General features: G+C 40.1%; 1 protein-coding gene across 50 annotated transcripts in view; it reads right to left on the bottom strand.

The window, feature by feature from the left end:
• The window catches only part of ANK2 (ankyrin 2), a 581,537-nt gene that overhangs the window by 21,663 nt on the left and 537,954 nt on the right, over positions 1 to 21,920 (bottom strand). For 25 of the 50 annotated variants that reach the window (XM_042842326.2, XM_065596257.1, XM_042842337.2 and 22 more), the window contains 5 exons: positions 18,596 to 18,824; positions 15,218 to 15,343; positions 12,600 to 12,722; positions 11,835 to 11,867; positions 10,061 to 10,082 (listed from right to left, as the gene is read on the bottom strand). In XM_042842326.2, the coding sequence (XP_042698260.2) occupies positions 10,061 to 10,082; positions 11,835 to 11,867; positions 12,600 to 12,722; positions 15,218 to 15,343; positions 18,596 to 18,824 (533 nt within the window). Of the gene's footprint in view, positions 1 to 1,068; positions 6,877 to 10,060; positions 10,083 to 11,834; positions 11,868 to 12,599; positions 12,723 to 15,217; positions 15,344 to 18,595; positions 18,825 to 21,920 lie in introns of all 50 variants that reach the window. The other 25 variants (XM_065596236.1, XM_065596239.1, XM_065596234.1 and 22 more) reach the window with 3 other exon arrangements.

The raw sequence follows: 21,920 nt of genomic DNA, 5'->3' as shown, positions 1-21,920 counted from the left end.
GGGCAAACTGTTACTCGGACAAAAACTGTGTTTTTCCATGCTCTCTTTAGTCAATGCCAAAGAGAAGTAAAAAATGTACTGCAATTTGTTCATTTTGATATATTATTATTTTAAAGAAAATGTTATTCAATCACAAGGAATTTCAAATTACAATTTGTATTTGGTATTTAGCAATATATTTTATTTGATTATTTCATTAACGATTATTACAATTGAATTCAAAGAATAACCCAGGATATTTACAAAGAAAGCCTGGGAAAGACAAGATTCCACTTGTCAGTGTTTATATATTTCAGTGATAAAAGTATAAGGACCCATCCCCACATCCAATTTTAGACCAGCAGAGTTGAAGTTTTGGTTTTCCCATGGATTTCATGAAATTACTCTCTCAATGCTTAGTTACAGGAATACAGATTGTGTTTATAAGTTTTAGTTATTGGCTTTTCCTTGAGGCTACTCAATGATATAATATAAAAATTAACATTTATTGGGGGGAAAAAACACCACCAATCACTATGCACTATATTAAGTTACTGGTGAAATGTGGAGCATTCTTGAGAAATTGGGGGTCAAAAAACAAAGTTTAATGATTTTTAAAATGTGAAACAGTACTGAGGCCTCAAACTGCAAAAGAAAAAAAAATACACCTATCCCAGTTTCAACAAGAGTGCATATTTATTCGCCAAAATATTTTATCACTAGTAAAAATAAAAGGTCAATCTAGGATCAAGGAAAACCAAAAGTCAAAACTCACATGGCCTGAAGAATCAGTTGAGTTAAAGGCAAAATAATATCACATTTTTACCAAAGGATTTTCTGCTTATTGTGTTAACACTTTCCATAAGCATTCGCAGTGTGCAATCTTGAGACTGTTTCCCAGACAAGAAAATATAGACACAATACAATAACAAACACAGCTTACACAAACGCGTTAACAATCACAGAAAGCTCAAAGAAAATGATGCACAAATCACACACACTCACGCGCGCGCACACACACACACACACAAAAGAATTATAAAATTCATGACATGCGTAGCACTAGGAATCCCAGTGGCTGGCAAATACCTTCAGCACGGTCATGGACATTTTCATCAGGAATACGCTCAATCTGAGTCTCAACGGACTCGTCCCAAATGGGCCTGGTGTCAAAGATGTCTTCAGGAATTGAATGCTGGGTCTCAGTGGATGGCATATTTTCAATAACAGAAACTTCTAGGGCACTACTACTTTCATCATCTGAAATTAATTCTTGTTCTCTTTCTGACTGGGTAAGTCTATCCACTAACTTGGAAGCTTCATCACTAATCTCTTCAAAGAACTCTATGGAGTTTTTGTAAAGGTCAAAAAAGTAGTCCTTATGTTCTTTTGTGGGACTAACAGTACTGTGGGAAGCTGTGGTGCTTCTGCTTTTAACTGGCAGTCTTGATGAAAATATCTTTGATCTTGCTGTTGTCACATCATCTGATTCTAGCTCAACCTTCATCTCATCCACCCTCTCTCTAGTCTCTGCTTCCACCTCAGCATAACTCCTAGCTTTTATTGAACGCCTAGTCTTTGGATTCATGGGAATACTTGCATCAGATTCAGATTTGCTTCGATTATCTTGTTTCATAGGTAGTTTGCATGTCGTATCAAGAGCTTTGGGTGACTCTGGCTTCTGGACAGATGTTTCTGTGTATGCACACTGTTGCTCGGCTCTTTGGAAAGCTGCTTTAACAGGAATTTTAGACTTTGGTTTTGTTTGGTCATCTTTTATTTCGTCTTGCAAGCTGTCCAGAAAGCCATCTGAGGGCAGGATCTCATATTCTGATTGTTGCAATGACTGTGGTGCAGCAGGAGTTGTTCTGACAGGAATTTTGGATTTGCTTTCAGAAGAAGGCACACTGCTCTCCAGGACAGCAGTAGGGATTTCAATCACGGATCTCTGTTCCTCTGGTGAAGAGTCTGGGGACTCATCATCCTGTTCAGAATACACAGACCTAGTGACTGTGGAAAAATCTAACTGTACATCTATCACAGACTGCTCTGGAGAGATAGGGCAAGGCACCTGACTGCTGTCAAATTCATCATCAGTTTCCACTTTGGAGAAGGGATCTACTTCAGAAGCTTCAGAGGCAGCAGTCTCTTTCTTTGGTGATTTTGAAGAAACTGAAATACCCATTTTAATGGGAATTCTAGATTTAAGTTCAGCTTTTGTAGTGCCCACACTGACACCTGTGCTAGTCATTTCCTCTGATTTATCAGGAGGCTCAGATACTGGTGATGCTATTGTAAGTGCATCTTTTTCCTGTATATCAATTTCATCTGATTCTGAAGGTGCAAATGGATCTGGTGATCTCTTTAGTTTAGGAGATTCCATCTCTGCGGCCTCTTTCATTTCTTCAGATAAAGAAACTTCTTCTTGAGACTGCTGCCCCACTTGGAAAAAGTGAAAACTTTCATCTGCATAGTTTCTTTTGGTCATGTCAATGGCTCCACTTCGAGTCATTTCAAACAACTTTCCTTCCTGGAAGAGAAAAGGGTTTTGTTCACTAGTTGGTGTCCCTTCTTCTGTGGGTGTCCTGGCTGGTGTGGTATCAGGCGTTGTACCCTGTGACCGCCTGTCCACCATTAAACCAAAAATCTTTTGCTCCTCCTCTTTCACCCGAGCCTCAAAAGCTTCATCATCTTCACGTATTTCACTCCACCTGTCAGAATCCACATCTGTTTTAGTGATGACCACTTGGCTGATCAGTTTTTCAGCTTCATCTTTTATATACTGAAGGGCAGTTTGATCTAATGCTGTGGGGTCTGCTGTTGAAGGCACTGAAGTTGATATTTTCTGTTTTGACTCTATTTCCATATACACCTCTTCTGAAGTTTGATCTTCACCTGAAGGAGCATGTCTGCTAAGGGAACCTGCCACTAATGTTTCCTCAATGGTTGTTTCTACTTCAACAGAATGAGCATCTTTGGATGATGGACTTGTCATCTCCCTTGTATCCGTTTCTATCCTACTTTCACAGATAGTGAAAAAATGTTCAGAAGGGACATTTTCATATGGGCTTGTTATATGTGGAGCACCACTTTCATCAGTATCTGCTGCATAGCCTTCAAATTCATCCTTTTTAGTGGTAAGGGATGAATATTCTGTGGAAGGCTCCTCACTGTAAGAAACACTTTGGCATGTCTCAAAATCTTTGCCCAATTTTGTCAAACCACTTCCCAAAGTAGAGCATGCAGGGGAAACATCTTCAGCCAATGCATCGTCTTGTGATTCAGGACTATGAGAAGTATCATGTCCAAAGGGACCATATCCTTTCCCAGACACATCCCCTGAAGCACTGAGGTCTTCATGTGTTAACTTTCCAGCGGCATCAGTCTGTTCCTGAGAAGCATGGTGTTGCTGTAGTGCTGGGGACAGCTGATGAACCCCAACTTCTTTTTGAGCATCGTCACCAACTGCATGATAGAAAGCACCATCCAGTCTGGTCACTGGGCCATTAGGGCTAATTGTTTCACTTTCATCTGTACTATAACAACACTTTGATTCATCAGTTTCTGATATGATACCAGCATCAGAGTGAAAAATGTTTGATTCTTCAGTAGAAGCTTTACAGCTATCACCAAACTCAGATGGTTCCTCTTTGTCTCCCTTTGTTGGCTTATCTGATTCTGATTTATACTCCATCCTGAAAACATGTTGTTTGGGGTCAATAGGTTGAAATCCTGCTTCTTCAGGGCTGGAACTGGAGTCTACACCAGATAGATGTGGTGAAGGAGGTTGCACTCGAATTACAGGCTCCATTAAGAGGCCTGAGTCAGCTTCTTTTTTCAGCTGAGTCAATTCTGGCTCACTTTCAGAAGAAGAAGAACTTTTTCTAGTGTCCGCAGAAGACATCACTACTGTAGGTATATGTTTTTCTTCAATGGCTTTTGGTTCTGATACTTCATTTTCACATGTAACACCCGAATCAGGAATTGAAGAAGATTCCTCTTGCTTTTTATCCTTTATGTACTCTCTTTTCTGTTTTGCTTCTTGTTCCAATTCATCAAACATTTTGATTTTGGTCACCATTTTAAACATCTCCTCTTCCGGAGTGAGCCTCTTCTTTGGTTCACTTTCTGAATCATCCTCTGGTTCTTCACTGACTTCAGGGATTGTGGCTGACTTAGATATATTTGACAGTGCCTGCGAGTCTGCAGTTTTGGGTGTAATTTCATAGCTAATTTCTTCAGAGCTAGGAGTGTCAGGTGAAAGAGGACTTTTCCCAGAACTCTCCATGAGGGATGTTTGTTCTAAACTGTCATCTTCAGCACTTCCATCAGGGTCGCGGAGAATTCTGGAACGCATAGATGCCAACTCTGGGAACATTTCTGCTCTGGTAGGGAAAGACTGAAGGGGAACCTGTCCCGTAAGAATGCCAGCCTTTGCTTTTTGTTCTACAGGGCTGCTTTCAAGCGAATCACGGCATGGCGACTCTTTCATAGGGCTAGGCTCCAGGGAATCGGGTGTTTTGTGTGATGAGTTATCTTCCAGCACTGGGCTTGCTTCCAATGAGTCTTTATGACTTATAGCCAGGGATTCATCTGCCACTGGACTAAAGCTTTCACTGTGATGACTAGGAAGGGAAAGTTCCAATCCTTGGGGACTTCTAATAACAACATGATGTTCACCAGTCATATCTTTCTCTAAACAGCTGTCTTTCATTTCAGAAGATTTAGTTACATGTGTGTGTTCAATGCTTTTGGATTCTTTTGCACTGCTAACATCTTTCATAATCGAAGCTGAGCTACTATCTGTAAGTTTGCCTGCCCCTTTCTCAGGGGCTGAAGGTACCTGTTCTGATAAATGATCAGAATGAGATTTGATAGCTTCAGTATCTGCAGTTAGCTGTTCTGCAGCAATACCTCTTTCACCTTTCATTGGAGAGAGTTCCTTTGGCGAACATGTCTCTGCTGCTCTATGCACCGTAGTGGATTCTTTTGTTTCTCCAATTTCCTCAGTTTTCTTTGGTGAGAAAGACAGACTTTCAGGGCTTGTTTCTGGAGTCTCTGCCAGACCCTCATGCTTATAACTTTCCTCAGAGCTGATCTGAGGGGTTCCATCAAGTAGGCTACCAGGAGAATCTGCTACACCTTCATGTTTAAGGCTTTCTGAGCTACCATCAAAAGCACCACTTTGCAAGGAGAGAGCAGGTAGGAAGCCATCTTTCACATACTCTGATGGGAAGGTAACACTGAAAGGACTGGTCAGTACTTGCTCTAAGTGAAGCTCTCCCTCCTCAGTGATTGAAAGGTGTCGGAACTGCTGGTACTTGTCATTATTCTCAAGCTCTTCTTTAATGACATCAGAAAAGTCAGTTGAGGTTTTTCTGTCCGGGCTGATCTGGAAGTCAGTGTCTCCTTGGTCATCATCAACTGTACTTTCCTTCACAATTGCTGCCTCTTTGGAAATTTCTTCATCAAATACTGGAGAGAAAGGTTCAGTTCTTTTAGAGCTCTGTTCTTTTACCTGGCCTCTATCTACAGGTTCCTCTTTAGCGTAATCAAAAGAAGCTTTTGGTCCTTTTTTTGATGGGGAATCTTTATCTATCTTAAGGACTTTGGTTTGTTTGGCTGGCAGGCTATCTTTTTTGTTTGTTCTCCTAGGTGTTGGTACCTGTTCTGTTTCGCGTTCTAAATAAACTGCTTCTCTCTGAGTTGGTTCTTTGTCAGAGAGCTGTTGCTTTTGTTTGATAGCTTTGTGCTCAAAGAGTCCAGATTTATTCTTGGATGGATCTTGCCCTGACTGGAAGGCTTTCATCAGCTCCCGGACTGACATAGTCTCTTCAAGTCTTTCTGTTTTAGCTGAGGGTGAAACAGGTGGCTGTGCTTTGTGCACTATTTTTTTAGCTTGCACTGGCCTTGTAACAGCCCTCTCAGTAGTGATTTCTTTTGGTTGGATTCTGACAGGCAGTTTTGAACGTACTTTCTGTTCATCTTCCACTCGCTTCTGAAGAGCTTTTACTTTGTCTTTTATGGAGCCAATGGGCGTTTCTTCTATTACAGGGGATACTGCGCTAACATTAGGAACAGCTGCAGGTGTTAAACCTGGCTCATCATCTAATGACTCCTCAGAACTGAACTTTGTTAGTCCTGATGGTTCTTGTGTCTCTTCCTCTCCTTCCTTTTGCCTTTGTTTATCTTTTAGTTTCCTCCTAATTGGTTTTTTAATTTCCAGGGCTGGTTTGCGTTGTTCCTGTGTACCTTGAGTTTCAGCTGTTGGAGAGCCCTGCCCTCCTTTTTCAGAACCCCTGCTTATAACAACAGCTTCAAATCTCTCTCCTACTAAATCTTCTTGGAATATTTGTGGCTCCACCTTATGAAGAGATACATAGGTTTTTAAATCCTTGGTAAGATAGTCTACCATTCCTGTCATGTCTGTCTTTCTTATCTCTATTGTTCCTTTTCCTATCCTAAGTTCTATGCAGGCAGGTTCAATGGCTTCTAAAGGAGCATTTTGTCTGGCCTCTTCAATTTCTTCATCACTGACAATAACCCATTCCTCTTCCACTAACTCTCGTCCAGAATGGGACCTTGGCAGTATATGGTCGTCTCTTGTGTAGGTTCCATGTCTGAGAATTTCATTTACTTTCTCTAAGTCCTCTTTCACACTTTCCACAATTTCAAAAGGCTCTCCTGGCTCTTCATCAGTGGCTTTCCCAAGATCTTTCACCTTAATGGAACCTGACTGATCAGAAGGGTCAGTTGTCAAGATGGCAGTCATTTTGATCAAATCTTGTTTCATCTCAGAAACTTCAGATAGCAAGTCTGGACTGGCTAGTACTGGGACTTCATTAACCAGGTGGCTTTTCAGGATAGATGTTTCTGTAGATTCTGTCTCGTCATCATCTTTGATGTGAATGAAAAACATTGAAAGTAAAATGGAAATCAAAAATAGAGATTGAAAAATGTAATCAGGACTGAAAATGACAGTCTTTGGTTGCATTGGTAGGAAGGTCAACAAAATGGGCTGGGCATGGTGGATCCACAAGATCTGAGGATACAAGAGCAAAGCAAAGCTAACAGGAAAAAAAAACTGAAAAGGAAAATGGGCAGGAAATAACTTGCTTAATTTTCCCACTATTGCACATCCACACATACAACACCACCAAAGCTTAACAAACGAAATTATCAGGACAACATAAAAATTACAACAATAACAAAAATTAAAAATAAAAAACAATGCGGGAACACAGTGAAATTACACAGATAGACATCTCAAGATTGTTTGGATGTTATAGATCAATGTTCAAATAAAAAAAACAAGAAAAAAGGAAAAAAAAGGGCAAGCAAACAAACAAAAAACCCATTAAAATTGGTTGAAAGTCGATTTCCTCTAAGTGAAAGCCAGTGGTAGCAAACTGTCAGAATAACATTTGGGTAGAAGTATGCATTTGTTTTTCTTAATGATCAAAATAAAAAATCTGTATTTATGTGTATTTAATTCTGCAGTAATCTAAAGTCTGATCAAATATATAGAGATCTGAATCAGCTGCAAACCGGCATTTCATCTAAGGGGATCTCAAACCTAAATAATGAAACAAACATTCTTCTGCTTCAAGAGGTATGGTCCTTTCTTTGGAGCATCCTCATTGACAAACAACGAATAGATAGAGGATAAAAAAAGAAGGGAAAAAAAGAAGGGAAAATAAAAATAACCGTGAATCAACTTAAATGTGAATTTAAAGGTTCAAAAAATGTAATGTATGGCAACCAAAAATCAGACATTCACACTGGACACACATACAGTTTATGCAAGCCAAGTTATTTCCATGCAAAGCAAAGGTGTTGGGTATGTAGCCTTACTTAAAAGCAATAGGTGGAGAATGGTTATAAATTAAAATAATACATGAAAATAAACATAACATACTGTGGTGAAGTACTGGCTATTCTCCACAACCAATATACGAAGTATAGGATTGTAGGCAGCTCAGGATATGGCATAGTTGCTTGTGGAGAATATTTTGTGACAGGGCCAAATTTGAACAAGGATTATTAAGAAATCTGCATCTGATTGAATAAAATAGTACAGGGTTAATGTCAGTTATGTCCAGAGCACCACTGTTATTTATTTGAAATGTAATGAATTGTTCTTGCTTTTAAAAAAATTACAATATACTGTATCATAAGGTATTAATTGAAGATGGAGTAAACCTATCTGAAAGATTCTGTGCAATCAAATATCTGCATTTATTTAAAAAAATATTCACTCTGTTGGAATACTTTTTTTGTATTTCCTGAATTCCGAGTATTCCTCCACTGGGGAAGTAGGCACATAAACTGGACGTTTATGTTTCACAGATTAACAGGTCAGCTCTGTGTTGTTTTATAGTATTACGAAATGCCCATTATGGTAAATGAGAAGGCTAACAGAGTAACTAAGGTTTGATGAAAAATAAAGGCAAGCTTGTGAAATCTCCAGAACTGCTTGGAGATATTTGAGACAAATTCAACATCTTGCACGCCTCATAATATTTGACAAATTGTCAGTTCATGGGAAATATTGACATTAAGCCCCCAACTATTCAATGTGAATAGGTAGTGTGGACCCCTTTATCTATGTGGAGCAGCCATAATTCCCACGGATTTCCACATAGGCCCAGGGATCTAGGTTAATGGGTACTGATACAGGTTTGGAGGTCTAGTTAGCTGCTTCTGACTGGTATGGAATTTTACTGGGATTTTAAGCATCTAGGCTCTTTGAAAGGCCTGTGCGTTCTAATGAAAATCACTCGGTTTCGGCAACAAAAGAAGAGGGTTGGTACATCAGGGATGGGTTTTTTCTTGTTTTTTGTTTTTGAAATCCTTTAAATTGGGATTTCCAAATGCTTCATTTCTTTCTAGTAACCTTTTAATCCAGTAAATAAAAACAAAATTTGCAATGCACTGTGTCTGCATTGAACCCCATATGGGCACAGGAGTCTGATCTTCTGGCAGGGTCAGGGCCTCGCCTATGAACCCCAAAAGAGAAAAGATCAGTTTGGCATTGTGCAAATAATCACCATTAAATCCTGTAAAATCCACACACTAGAAAGGAGTTTGCACAATGGACACCATGTGCTAAATAAATAAATTTAAAAAAGGGGGGAAATGGGAAAGATTAATGTCTCAGGAATTTGGTGCTAAAAATAACTAGTTCTAATTTGGTGTATAGTGCCACATGGATGAATAGCAAAACTTCCAAAGACGATAGGCAGAAATGAACTTTTTCCTCTGTATTAAATTGTATTCACTTTTAAAGATGGCTGCAACCCTGAAACAAGTCAAAAGTCATTTCCCCCCCCAAAATGCAGTTAGTAAGAAAAATTGCTGCATATGAAAGCTCTCAGCTCTCATCACAGGATTGTTCAAATTGAGCAGATAAATTTGTCTGGGTTTGCATTTTCATTAAAGGGAGACATTTAGCAGAGCACTTGTTTGGTATAGGTTAGGACTAAGCCAGTCCATTCTCATTAGTCTACCATTAATCCCTATCACTCCAACTAATAACTGTCAGGCTCCACTACAAAATGGGGGTATTTAAGCAAAGCCATATATCCAATCATATTTCACCACAGTAATGGGGATTACACAGCCTGATTACGTTGGACAGTATCACTTTTACGCATGCCTGTGTTTCTTGTAATCAACTTAATAATGTATATTGGGGAGTTTAGTGATGCTTTTATTAAAAAGTGATACTGTCATTTCACTGATAAAAATGAGGTGACAATACTATGCCAATGAACATACAAAAACATAAAAATGGAGGGATGGGTATTTATACAAGCATAACAGCAATAGCAGGATTTCTAGGGATGTCGAAGGAAAGTGAATGCTTAGATGAATTGTCTTAATATGGTATTACTTCTAAATTTATAAGTTAAAAATGTATTTAATTGAATAGCTGCATTCCTATTATATTGCTTACTATTACATTTTTAAACTATTATAATTATTAGTAATGTCAATTAGAGCTTGCGGTCTCTTTCATGCTTTTCTTATTCTTAACCAGCTTTCATACAAACAGTTGTTATAATTTTTTTAATCTTACTTTTTTCTGAGGTCACGTCAACCTGAAAGAGAACACAGATAAAGTGAAATGGTTACAATATCACACTGGTGTGTGTATATATTAGTATATATAAGGATATATAGGGGTAAATTTTCAAAGTTGGCCTTTGGTTTTGTCTTCACAAATTTGTCTGTGGAATTCTGCCAGCCCTATTATTTGTGCACAAATAAAAGAATCTCACATGTAAATGGAATTTACACATCCAAAACGGTGTGAGGAAAAATTAGGCGCTACATTCTGAACATTTAACCCTGAGAGTCAACTCTGTTGGTAGAATGACTGGAAGGAATGGAATTGGGTAATGCTACAAGCATACTGCATATAACACTGGGGCCCACAATTTGTCTTCAGTATGTGTGAAGAATTCCCATTTCAGCCAATAAGAGTTCTTTATGTGGATAAATGCAAGATGTTGCCCCAAAATATTATCTTTATCTGCTATCTCTTGCTTTTCAAGGGAGTTATCAGAACAGAAATACATTATTACAAATTGTGATACAGACCTGCCTTATGATCACTGGTAGGTCACATTACTATTAGTAAACCTTAGGTGAACAACTATAGATTAATGTAAGCGACTATTTTAATGTCAATATCCTTGTGTAATTACTGCACTGCTAGTAGAAATCCCACAGATGTACGAAGGGAAGTACAGACTCCCTAAAATTGGACTAATTTTTGGACAATTAATCTCACAATATTTCCCCAAGTGTTCTTCTATGTCCATATCAATTAATTTTAGTAATACAAAATCAATGAAAACTACTACTTTAATTCTACATTGGGATATTGGCCCAGGTAGGTCATTTTAAAAAACGGAAACAATTAGCTTCATGGTTCAGGGTCTAAAACTGTTGGGTGTTGGGAAGGGAGTTGTAACTCCTACGTGTATCAGCAGTTGACAGAAGCAGGATATCAGATTAGATAGATAAATGGAGACTGATTTTTAAAAATGGTCCACACCCCAATCGGGCCAGATTTCCAAAAGAGCTCAGTCACCATTTAAGCTCTTTAAAAATATGGCCGTACTTTCACTTGTCACCTGCCAAGAGCTGAGCACTTCTGAAAATACGGCCAAATTATTTAAACAGGACAGGAATATTTGGCCTAAGGTGTGTTCCATTATAATCATTCCAATCCCTAATATTTAGTTTTTTAAATGGCAACCTGAATAATTGTGTTATCTAAAATTCTTGCAATAGTGGTTTCCAAACTCTGTTCTGTGTCCACTGACCTAGTGCTACTGAGATGATCTAATGTGGTTCAGTTAGGAGCACCATTCCTTATAGGCTAATCCTTTTCAAGTTCCATTTTATGAAATTCATGGTTGCTTGCAAAATGGATGGGTATAAGGGTGCAAAGATTTGTTTTGTTTTTTTACCTAGGGAAAAAAGGCATTTTGTCCAACAATAACTACAAAGGACCTTTTTTTTTTTTTTTTGGTATTGCAAAGATTTCAATAGGTGTTTGTAGTCTCAAAGCAGTGGTGCTGGAACAGTTTGTATAGTGGGGGTGCTTTGAGAGAGCCCTTGAATCAAACTGTAAACCCTGTTTATGATGGAAACCACTTCAAGCCGGGGGGGTGCTGGTGCTGCACCCCCAGCACATCTAGTTTCAGAACAGAGTCAGTGGACAATATAATATGTCTAAAAGGACAAAACATTCTGTCTTCCAAGACGTATGCTAGTTCTCACTTGTTAGTAGAAATAAGCAATAGCAGAGCCATGATGAAGTGGCATTATAGTAAAATTACCTCTTCTTCCTGCTCTTGGTCTGATTCCGATTCCTTTCAGCCCCAAAATGCCATGCAACAAGAGAGGAAAAAAAGAGAGAAGGAAAAATACAGAAAGGATAGGAAAAGTATTGTTTCTGACAAAATTCAACAGGCAAGAGTAGGTAAAAAGCACAGTTTTTGCAAGTCAGTTGTCACGAGTCAAAAATGACAGAGGGTCAGTTTAAATATAAAAGGTGGCAGCGTCAAGCAAATTACAAACAGAAAAGCCGCTTGTGGGGTCTTAGGCTTCTAGTGTGTCCTAAATCCTGTTATGGAATGTATGTATACATCATAGAACTCCTACATACAGTGTATATTAAGGTACGTCGACTTCAGTTACGTTATTCACGTAGCTAGAGTTGCGTCGTGAAGGTTGACTTACCGCAGTAGTGTAGACATAGCTTAAGTGTCCTACTACACCACCATAGTAACTCCACCTCCATGAGAGGCTTAGGGCTTATGTCAGCATAGTTAGGGCGACGCGGTGTCCCTGTAGACACTGCGTTACTTATATCTATTGGCTGTCATTTTGTCCACTGGAGCCATGAAATTGACAAGAAGCCAGATCCACTGCGGCTGTCTGGCAGCCTAACATAGATTGACTTGAGTTTATAGAAAACATGTCCTAAATTGTAAGTCTTTAACAATCTTTTGCCCTCCTGCCTATTTCCTGGTTGTGCTGTGACACTGATGATCCTAGACAAAAACTTCTATAAAGCTCTGATACAGTACAGTTGACATTACCTTTGTGTAAAGCGGCAATGTGATATTTAAGTTGCAGATGGCTTGATGGACTAGCCCTCTTGTAGATTTTGGCTCCTTCATAAATGATAGTCGCCCACAAGGCTCTTGAGTGGAGTCTCGTACCTAATGCAGCAAAGATATAAATGTTTAATCTGTACTTTAGCAGCACTCTGTATTCCATATGCAGTGTCAAAACTAGTTACAGGTAGAGATTAGATCTGGAAAAAAGCTTCTTCACGTATGTGGATATCTGTTTATGGTGTTGTTGTTCTGGTTTGTTATATATTTGAGTATGTGTAAATATGTGAAAAACAGGAGAGATCAGCAAAATAATTTAGACACTTTGAAGTCAGTAATAATGACTTATTCACACAATGCAGTTTGAGACAGTAATTGCACTGTGAATACGCTCTCATGATAACCTGCAATAACTCTGTTTTTCACTGACATACTGATGTTAGGGCATTTTTAAATTAATCTATAAAATAAAAACCTTCAAAATTCACACATACCACCACCATAATCTATACATGCACTTGTATCTTCCTAGGTAGATCATCATCAACTGCTGCTTCTTTGACTTCATTAGTAACAAAAGACAGCAATTGATCATTTAGCTGCTGTTATAGGGAGAGAGTGACAAAGGTCACACTTAAAAGTTTTCTTCCATTTTAAAATATCTTATCAATTAAAGCCATATTCAGTGCACTTAAAATTGAGAATACTGATGGAATATCTCTGAAAAAGCTGCAAGTTATTTAAGTGTGACCACTGTATAACCCATGAAACAAAACAAAATTATATGAGATCATGAGATGTTCTGAGACTTTGAAGTAAATCTTGGAAGATCCCCATGTATCACATCTGTAAGACAGAACTGGACATGCAACATTTAGGACTTCAAATATGAAGTGTTTTTAGGTTCTGTAAACAGTCTTGGGAAGTACATACAAATAAAAGAATTATACCTCATTACGGGTTTCATCACCAAGGCCAAATGATAAAAATTAGTCTTAAATATAGCCATGTGGTTACATACTTCTATTAACCTGAATATACAGGATGCAGAGCCACATGACAGACTTTCAGGATTGTATTAGAAAATTCAGGATGGGTCACAACCATGTGAAGCCAGCAGTATGTGACATAAACACAGCTGATTCAGTTCTATATAAGGAAGACGTATTCATACAATAGTGAGCTGGGCAGGGAGGAGGTGACACAAGAGGATGTTCCTTGGTTATGACTAACCTATCTAGAATTGCAGATGCTTTCCAAAAGTTCACTTTCTCAATTAATCCCCATTTGTTCATCTGACTAGCTAAATTAATTTTACATCACAGAGATTATTAAACATTTTTAATTTAAACAAAACCCTGAAATGACTGGTTTAGCAATCTCAGCCCAGTAGTCCCTGGCACCATTGTTGGTGATACAGAGTTACCCCAATACTCCAGGGCACAATTACCTAGGGATGGCTTTGAAACCCATTGCCAGGGAATTGTGGGAAAATCTGCTCTGCACTGCCTATGAAAGTGCTTTTCTCTGGGCTGAGTTCTTCTGTTTCTAGTGCCAGTGATATGACAATTTTCAAAAGTAATTGAGTCACCTTAAAACTACAACTGAAGCCCTCTGAACTCCCCCTCTAAAAAGGAGAGAAGTGCATTTGTCAGAGGTAACTGTAAGCATAGCAGATCCATGCCAGTAGGTCTCTATGCTAGTAACATGGATTTTAGTGAGAGCATCACTACAGCTGTTATCACAATCAGCTTGCTCCTCCACTTGAGACCCTATGAAGGCAGCGGATGAGCAGCATAATTTGAAATATACATAAAGGACTCATTCCTGCTCACACTGAAGTCAAAGGACGTTTTGCATTGCCTTCAGTGGGAGTAAGATTGGGCCCAGAGTTGAAGAATACCTGTAGAACAGTTGAAGAACTACACCTGTATTTATATGATTTTGGTATAAGTAGTAAGGCCAGCACCAGTACAATTCAGCCAACCTGTCTGTGATGCAGACCAGTATTTGCAGCTTTCTTATGAACCACAGTCAAACCACTTAGTATCAGGGCTCTAGAGGCTTATCTACTACTTCAAATAGCAGAGTTGGAATACAGGAGTATTAAGAGGATTTATGTAAATGCACATGCTGCCTTGCATAAGTGTTTCCTTCTGTCACAATATATTTCTGTAAAACAGAGGACTGCACTTGCAAATGGACCAATCAAATCCGGAAAAATAAAACAAAGACTAATGGACCTGTTCCTTCATCTCATTAGGTAGAGAGCAGTATTCCAAAAGACACAACATTGAAGTCTGAAATGCATCACTGTAAGTATGTCATGCACTGATGAGAGTGATATAGCCACAGATTAGTACACATACAGTGCATTTTTACCCAGATTTGGGACCACTGTATTCGATAAAGTCTGGTTTGCCCTACCAGACAACAGAAGGCAGTGGTTGCTCATATCAACAAAATACTTATTTCAGTATTTCTTATATGAGAAGGTGGGGAATCTGTGGGATGGACATTTTCCAGACTGACAAGTGTATTGAAAACCCAGAGCCAGCCCTGAATAAAACCACAGTCCATAACTGAAGTTATTCCATTACCTTGACGAACAGTGGAAGTCTATTTTCTTTGAAGGCATAAAAACTGAATATATGATGTTGCCCACTTTTTGTTAGTGGCACCAGATTGCCAAAGCAGTCAACGTAGATAGGCTTTCCTTCTAATACCTATGTGGAGTTAAAAAAGAACCCCCCCCAAAATCATATTAATAGCCATATTCAATATTCATTTCTACAAGATTTTGATTTATTCTTATGTAAGCACAATTCTGCATTGATTTGAACCAATCTTAAAATTTTCAGAATACAGTGATCTCAACACTCAGCATTAGTGTTGCCATCTAGCATTATCCAGAATGTGTGAAGACACATTTCAGATTATTTACTTCAATTCTAATTTTGAATATCATACTAGTTTCACCTACTAAGAGTAGTGAGAAGTGCTTATAAATGAGAACAATGCCTTGTGTTCTATGAACCTGTGCAGATTTTCCATTTACAAGAATATGTGCATTTTTCAGCATACTGCACTAAACTGGTTACCATATGGTGGCCCTCATCCAGGGCACCCTCTAGCATCATGCCACAGCACGACAAGTGCACCTACCCCAGTTTTCTTTTCAGCTCTCACCTGCCCTTTTCTGGCTAACTCTACCACTGGGTGGCAGCTGACAAAGTCACAGGTGCACTGGACCCTGCTCCCTCTTAAAGGGGTCAGTCACTCTGTGTTCACCACTACAGTTGAAGGAAAGATCTTAGTCCATGAGCAAACTCAGGATCCCGATTTTGAGCTGGAATGTAGACAATTTGGCTGTGAGTATCGTGAGGTTACATGTTTTACCTTCTTGGTCAATTCAAATAATTCCACAGTTTGTTTATTCTGTAGCAAGGTGACCATAAGGGTCCAATCTACTTGGAACAGCCTTAGAGCTGAGGCTTTTGCCTGGGCTCCAAGGGCCAATTTTCAGAGGGGTTGTGCACTTGCAGATCCCATTGGCTCCCACTGAAGTTGTGAGCATTCAGTACTTCTGAAAACCAGGACTCAAGTGAATGTCTGGGATGCCTCTATGATACTGCTTATATCTCCTGGTAGTTATTTATACGACCCTTCCTCAGTCCCAGGAACTCACCTCATCACAGCTTTTGGAGTCACCCGACACAAGCTAACAGCACATTCAAAGCGACCTTCTTACTTCTACCTCCCAGTAATTTAGCTTTGCCAATGTAATGAGCACCTATTTTATCTACCATCTCTGCAAAAGATTGCCTATCACAGCCTTTAGCACCAGACACTGAACCTGAGAAATCATTTATGCATGGTGGGAATTAGAGCAGAAAAAAAGTATTTGTCAGGAGGCAGAATGTGCTGTGCTTTATCCATTTCCCACTGGTCATCAATTTTAAAGGAGCTGACTCACCCAGTAAAGCATTTAACAAACAGCGCTAATATCCACAAAGAAAGGCTTTTCTATGTTCAATATCAAACATGAATATTTATCAAACCTGCTAATTTAACTTCTTGCTCCTGGTGGACGAGCACAGCTTTTCTCACCGATGTCAACAGCAAACACACTGACCAACTCCAACTACTGCTGTCAAGGTGTTGACGATCTTTTCAATTATGAATAGGTATTTGGTGGAAACTGGCAGGTGGGCACCTAACTTCTCTTAGAGCCTTTGAAAATCTCCAGAGCCCATCCTCTATAACATTCCATGTGCCTTACAAAGCTTAAATCATTTAAACATCAAAAATATGACCAATAAGTGCAAAAGGATAAATCCTGAGGAGGTTACTTGGCTTTTTCAAGTTCCTTCCTCAGGCAAACTTCTAAAGGAGTCAGTGGGAGATTATCTGAATGACAACGAATTTAAGATTTTGTCTTGACGGGTTACATCACAAAGCTAATTAAAATTAAATCACTCTCCTGTGACCACCACAGAAATGGTCACTGTGCGCTTTTCTTAGTGTTGAACAAAGCTTGCAGCCCCCATGTCCACTGGCAGTGCACAGCTGCCTCCAACCTGCCATTCCACTGAGGGTCTTGGAGTCAGAAAACACAGGCTACCAAGTGAGCAGCCCTGGACTGGAAGGAAGTGGGGTGAGGCAGGCTGGTAGATGCATTGATTTATAACATCTTCCAGGTGGATTCCACAGACAGGGTCCCTACAGAGCGCAAGTGGGTTTAAAACTGCTCCTTACTCTGACAAAATTGTAAGGTGTGTGAATCGGTGTGGCAGCAATACTGCTACACCCTCCCTTGGGGTGATCTCCCTCCATTGTAGCCTCCCAGTGACCTGATTTCTCTGTTTTTGTGTACCAAATTCTGAGGTCCTTAATCAGCCAACATTCCTACCAACTTCAGTGACAGTTTTGCCTCACTAAGGGCCACAGGAAATGACCCTCTCACTATAATCTTTCCTCCTCCCCACAAAACTAGCTTGACAATTACTCCTGCTTGACAACAAACAAAGCCAGCCTTTCAGCAGGAGTATTCCTGTGCCCCTCAGCATTGTTTGTATACCACAGCAGAGTTCCTTTGATGAAGGCAGGAACCATTACCCTTCCATATTGCTGTTTTGCAGTGAAATTAGACAATAAGAGTGATCATCACAGTATCCTGAGGACTTCCCTCCCCTGGATTTGATAGAGAATGCCACCTATATAATACTCTCTAACCCTATTGGCCTGGGGAGTAACAGAATGAGTTTAGAGATATTTTTTTCAAAAACGCCTCAAAAGAGACTTAAGAGCCTGAGTCTCATTGAATGTCAATCAGACTTATGGAATCTAGGCTCCCAAAGTCACTTAGATGTTTTTGAAAATTTTACCCTAGAACTTGGAACTCTGAGCCTCCAGAATGAAGCATCTGCAGGCCACTCATTCCATCACAGTCCCAACCCAATCCTTTCTTTTAATCTAAACCTTACAGCTGGGATTTTCCAAAGCACTCAGTGATGGCCTACCTGAGCTCCCATTGATATGAAATGAGAGTTTCATATGAAGTCAGAGCTGGCCTGAAACTCAGTGCTTGTTTTGAATGATCTTACACCTTGCTCTGAGATCACAGTATTCTGCTTACAAAACATAACCAACTCGGTATGTAAATTATGCATACAACTTGAAGGTATAAAAAGCGTTTTCTGCAATTACTGTTCATTTTTATGAACAGAAAAGGAGACTCAAAAGGCCAGTATACATTTCCACACACAAAAATATACTGCCACATTCTTTGGTTTGGAGGATGTAAGCTTGATTTTGAATCCAATTACAAAACATTTTATAAATGTATACGTGCTTCCATTACTAATTTCTGCCTCCTATATCAGACAGTATGCAGAATTTGTGATTTTAGAAATAGATGGGGCAAGACACTGTGAATTAAGACAAAGAAAATGATACTATATTATCTTGTATTGTACCTCTACATCCCTGCTTCTGGCAACTTCTGCAAAATTTTCTTGTTGTTCTAGCGTTTTATCCACCTTGTCATCTGTCATGCAGAAGCATCTTAATCGAGCTTCTATGGGATCATGTGATTTGGCAAACACAACAAATTTGGCCATGTAGGGCACACAGATAATCTCTCTGTACACTTGGGAGGCAAAAGTAACAGATTCCTGTATCTGCCGACAGTCTACCAACCAAAACCTGTGAAGGAACATAAAGAGCAGTTATTGGAATTGGCCATCTAGCAAGATGTAAACAATGCAAATCTCCATACTGGTAGTGTAGACACTGTCCTGGTACCATTGCCCTCGGACATCAAGTAACACAGCCACAGTTATTCATGAAAAAAAATAGAAATTTAAAACTCATCAATTTGGGGAGATGAGGGTCAGGCAACGCATAATGCATTTTTTCTTGGTAAAAGCAAATTTTAAAAAATGATATAGATCTTAATCCAGCAAAGATTTAAAGTTTGGGTGAAGTATATGTGGAAGTCTTTGCAGGGTCAGGAGCTTTAACAGTAACCTGCTATATTAAAGACCTGGTCACTTAACCTGCTGTCATTAAGGCTTAGCTGTAAACCAAAACATGCCCTACTAATCTCCATCTCTACTAGACACGGGAAATTGCATTATACAGCAGTGAACAAAACCTAGTATCTGCTGATAGGACATGAAAGGAAACTCTTTTCCTAGTGAACATCCCCCCAATACCAACCAACTCCAGTACTGTGGCCAGGCAGTCTTACCCGAGCAAGAAATGAAAGCCTGGAACCTCAGATATAATCTGGGTTTTATACAATGATACAAGCCCATACTGCCAGACATAGTCTCTTGGATGATATGCCTGCCTATAAACTGATTAAATCAATGAGAGGCCATTGTTTATCTGGCTTCACTTATTTAACAACCACTTACAGTAAACTGCTTACAAGAGAATACCAGCTTTTAGCACTTTCCTCCAGCAGAGTTCATTGAAAACATTCCTCACTATTTCTCACAAAGCAACTTGCATTCATGTAATGTTGCAACAGACCCATGTATCACAGACAATAGACACAGTTCACTATATAAATTGCATGCACACCTCAGAATCCAGGACTAGAACTACAGCTCCAGAAACTGGCCTCTACCAGTTGAGCCGAAGGAAACTCCCGTTACACATAGTGGTAGCACGTACCTTACCCCACCTCTTCTGGCTAGTCACTAGACAGCAACATTACCCCCTCTCAAAATGCAAGAACATGAAACATTACCATATTACAACTGCCATACACTTTGTTGAGACAGACAGAGTGATCTTTATGTAATAAAGGCACTGAAAAAAAATCCTATCTTGTATAGTTCTGAGCTGAAGCCCTGTTATATATTTCCAAATGACAGGAATAAAAGCTATTATTTTCATCTAGTTTATCCCTGGAGCTGATGGCATTTCATTTAAATAAAATTTGATGAGTAGGTGGAAAACATGGTTGAGTTTGACACCCATAGGAAGGAAGAGGAATTCACGAAGGGTCAAAGACTCAGAGTTGAGACAATCTACAGGGGGCTTATTACTTCCTGTACATCACATGGCACAACGTCCCACAAACCATGCATTTTGAAACGTGATTACTCTGGTCTTACTCAATTTAGGATGAACAATAATGGATATTCATTCTGTGCCTTTCTCTACAACACTGAACATGTTCATTGATTAAACAGTGGAAATTGATGACATCTGAACACAAGGAAGTAAATCTGATACTCCAGGGTCCTTAATTTACTGAAGTGGGGAAAGATTGTACTGTATCTGACTCAAACCAGGGAGGCAAATCCTACCTTGAGAAGTCTCCACAGTGCTCAAACAGAGGAACATTTTAAAATTTGATTCCATATACAGCAGACAAAAAGTACAGCCGAGACTAAATTTGTGTCTGATGGAATGGAAATTGGCCAAGACTGCAATCAACTTCTTCAGTATTCTAGATAAATGTACCGATTTCCCAAATAGTATCTGGAAGGACTTAATCCTGTGAATGGGAGTGTGATTCTTGTAAAACCATTTTAAGGCCTCAATTCAGAAAGGTATATATGCCTGTGGCTAACTTTAAAGCACATGCAGTCCTGCTCACTGACTTCATGTGCTTTACTTTAAGCACGGGTTTAAATATCTTGCTGAGTGAAAAGGGAGCAGGTAGATCTTATAGAACAGTGGTTTTCAAACTATGGGGAGCTGTGCCTGTGGGCAAGAGCTGCGCAGAGCCACTTGCGCATCTCTGCCTAGGAGCCAGACCTGCTGCTGGCCGCTTCTGGGGTGCAGCACAGTCTGCAGTGCCAGGACCCTTGCTGCACTGCTGACAGGGGGCCGCCCGAGGTAAGCCCACATCCCCAACCGTGTGCTCCAATCTCCTGCCCCAGCCCTGAGCCCCCCAAACCCGAAGCCCCTTCCTGCACCCAAAACTCCTCATCCCCAGCCCCATTCCAGAGCCTGCACCCCCTGCCCAGAGCCCTGACCTGCTCCCACACCCCAACCCCCTTCCCCAGCCCTGAGCCCCCTGCACCCCAAAACCCTCATCCCCGGCCCCACCCCAAAGCCTGCACCCCTGCCCAGACCCCCTCCCACACCCTAACCCTCCACCTGAGCCCCCCCAAACCCAAGCTCCCTCCTGCACCCCAAACCCCTCATCCCATCCCTGACCCCACCCCAGAGCCTGCACCCCCAGCCCAGAACCCTGACCCCCTCCTGCACCCCAACCCTCTGCCCCAGCCCAGAGCCCCCTCCCATACCCTGAACCCCATATTCCCAGTCTCACCATGTAGCCCTCACCCTCGCACCCCAGCCCTGTGCCTCACCCCCCCCCCCCCCAATCCTTCATCCCCAGCTCTGTTGGGTCACGGGCATCAACAATTTTCTTCAACTGGGTTGCCAGAAAAAAAGTTTAAAAACCACTGTTGTAGAAGGCCTATAGATCAAACAATTGTGACTCATTGTTCACATACTAACAACTTCCACATCTGGGCTTGCTGTTGATGCCATAACCCTAGTGCAGCTCTAGACTTGGATCTCTCAAATACAGTGTCTAATCTGCAATGCTGACTATTGAATGAAGTCTTTAATGTAAGTCTTTAGCGTAACTAATGCTGCATACAGCTGTTGAGACACAACATACAGCTGAAGAGGTCTCTCTTGTGGTCTCTAGTGAAAAGTGTTTATTCCCCATTCGTTTGAGACTGAGCATTTTGGGTACATATCTTTTTAAAGCTTCACTGCTGGCCTTTCACTGCAAATGGAGCTGTCTACCCTGGGAAAATGTCT

The sequence above is a fragment of the Chrysemys picta genome, chromosome 5 (assembly GCF_011386835.1).
Source record: "Chrysemys picta bellii isolate R12L10 chromosome 5, ASM1138683v2, whole genome shotgun sequence".
Lineage (NCBI taxonomy): Eukaryota > Metazoa > Chordata > Testudines > Emydidae > Chrysemys > Chrysemys picta.
This window is presented reverse-complemented; position numbering and strand designations above follow the sequence as displayed.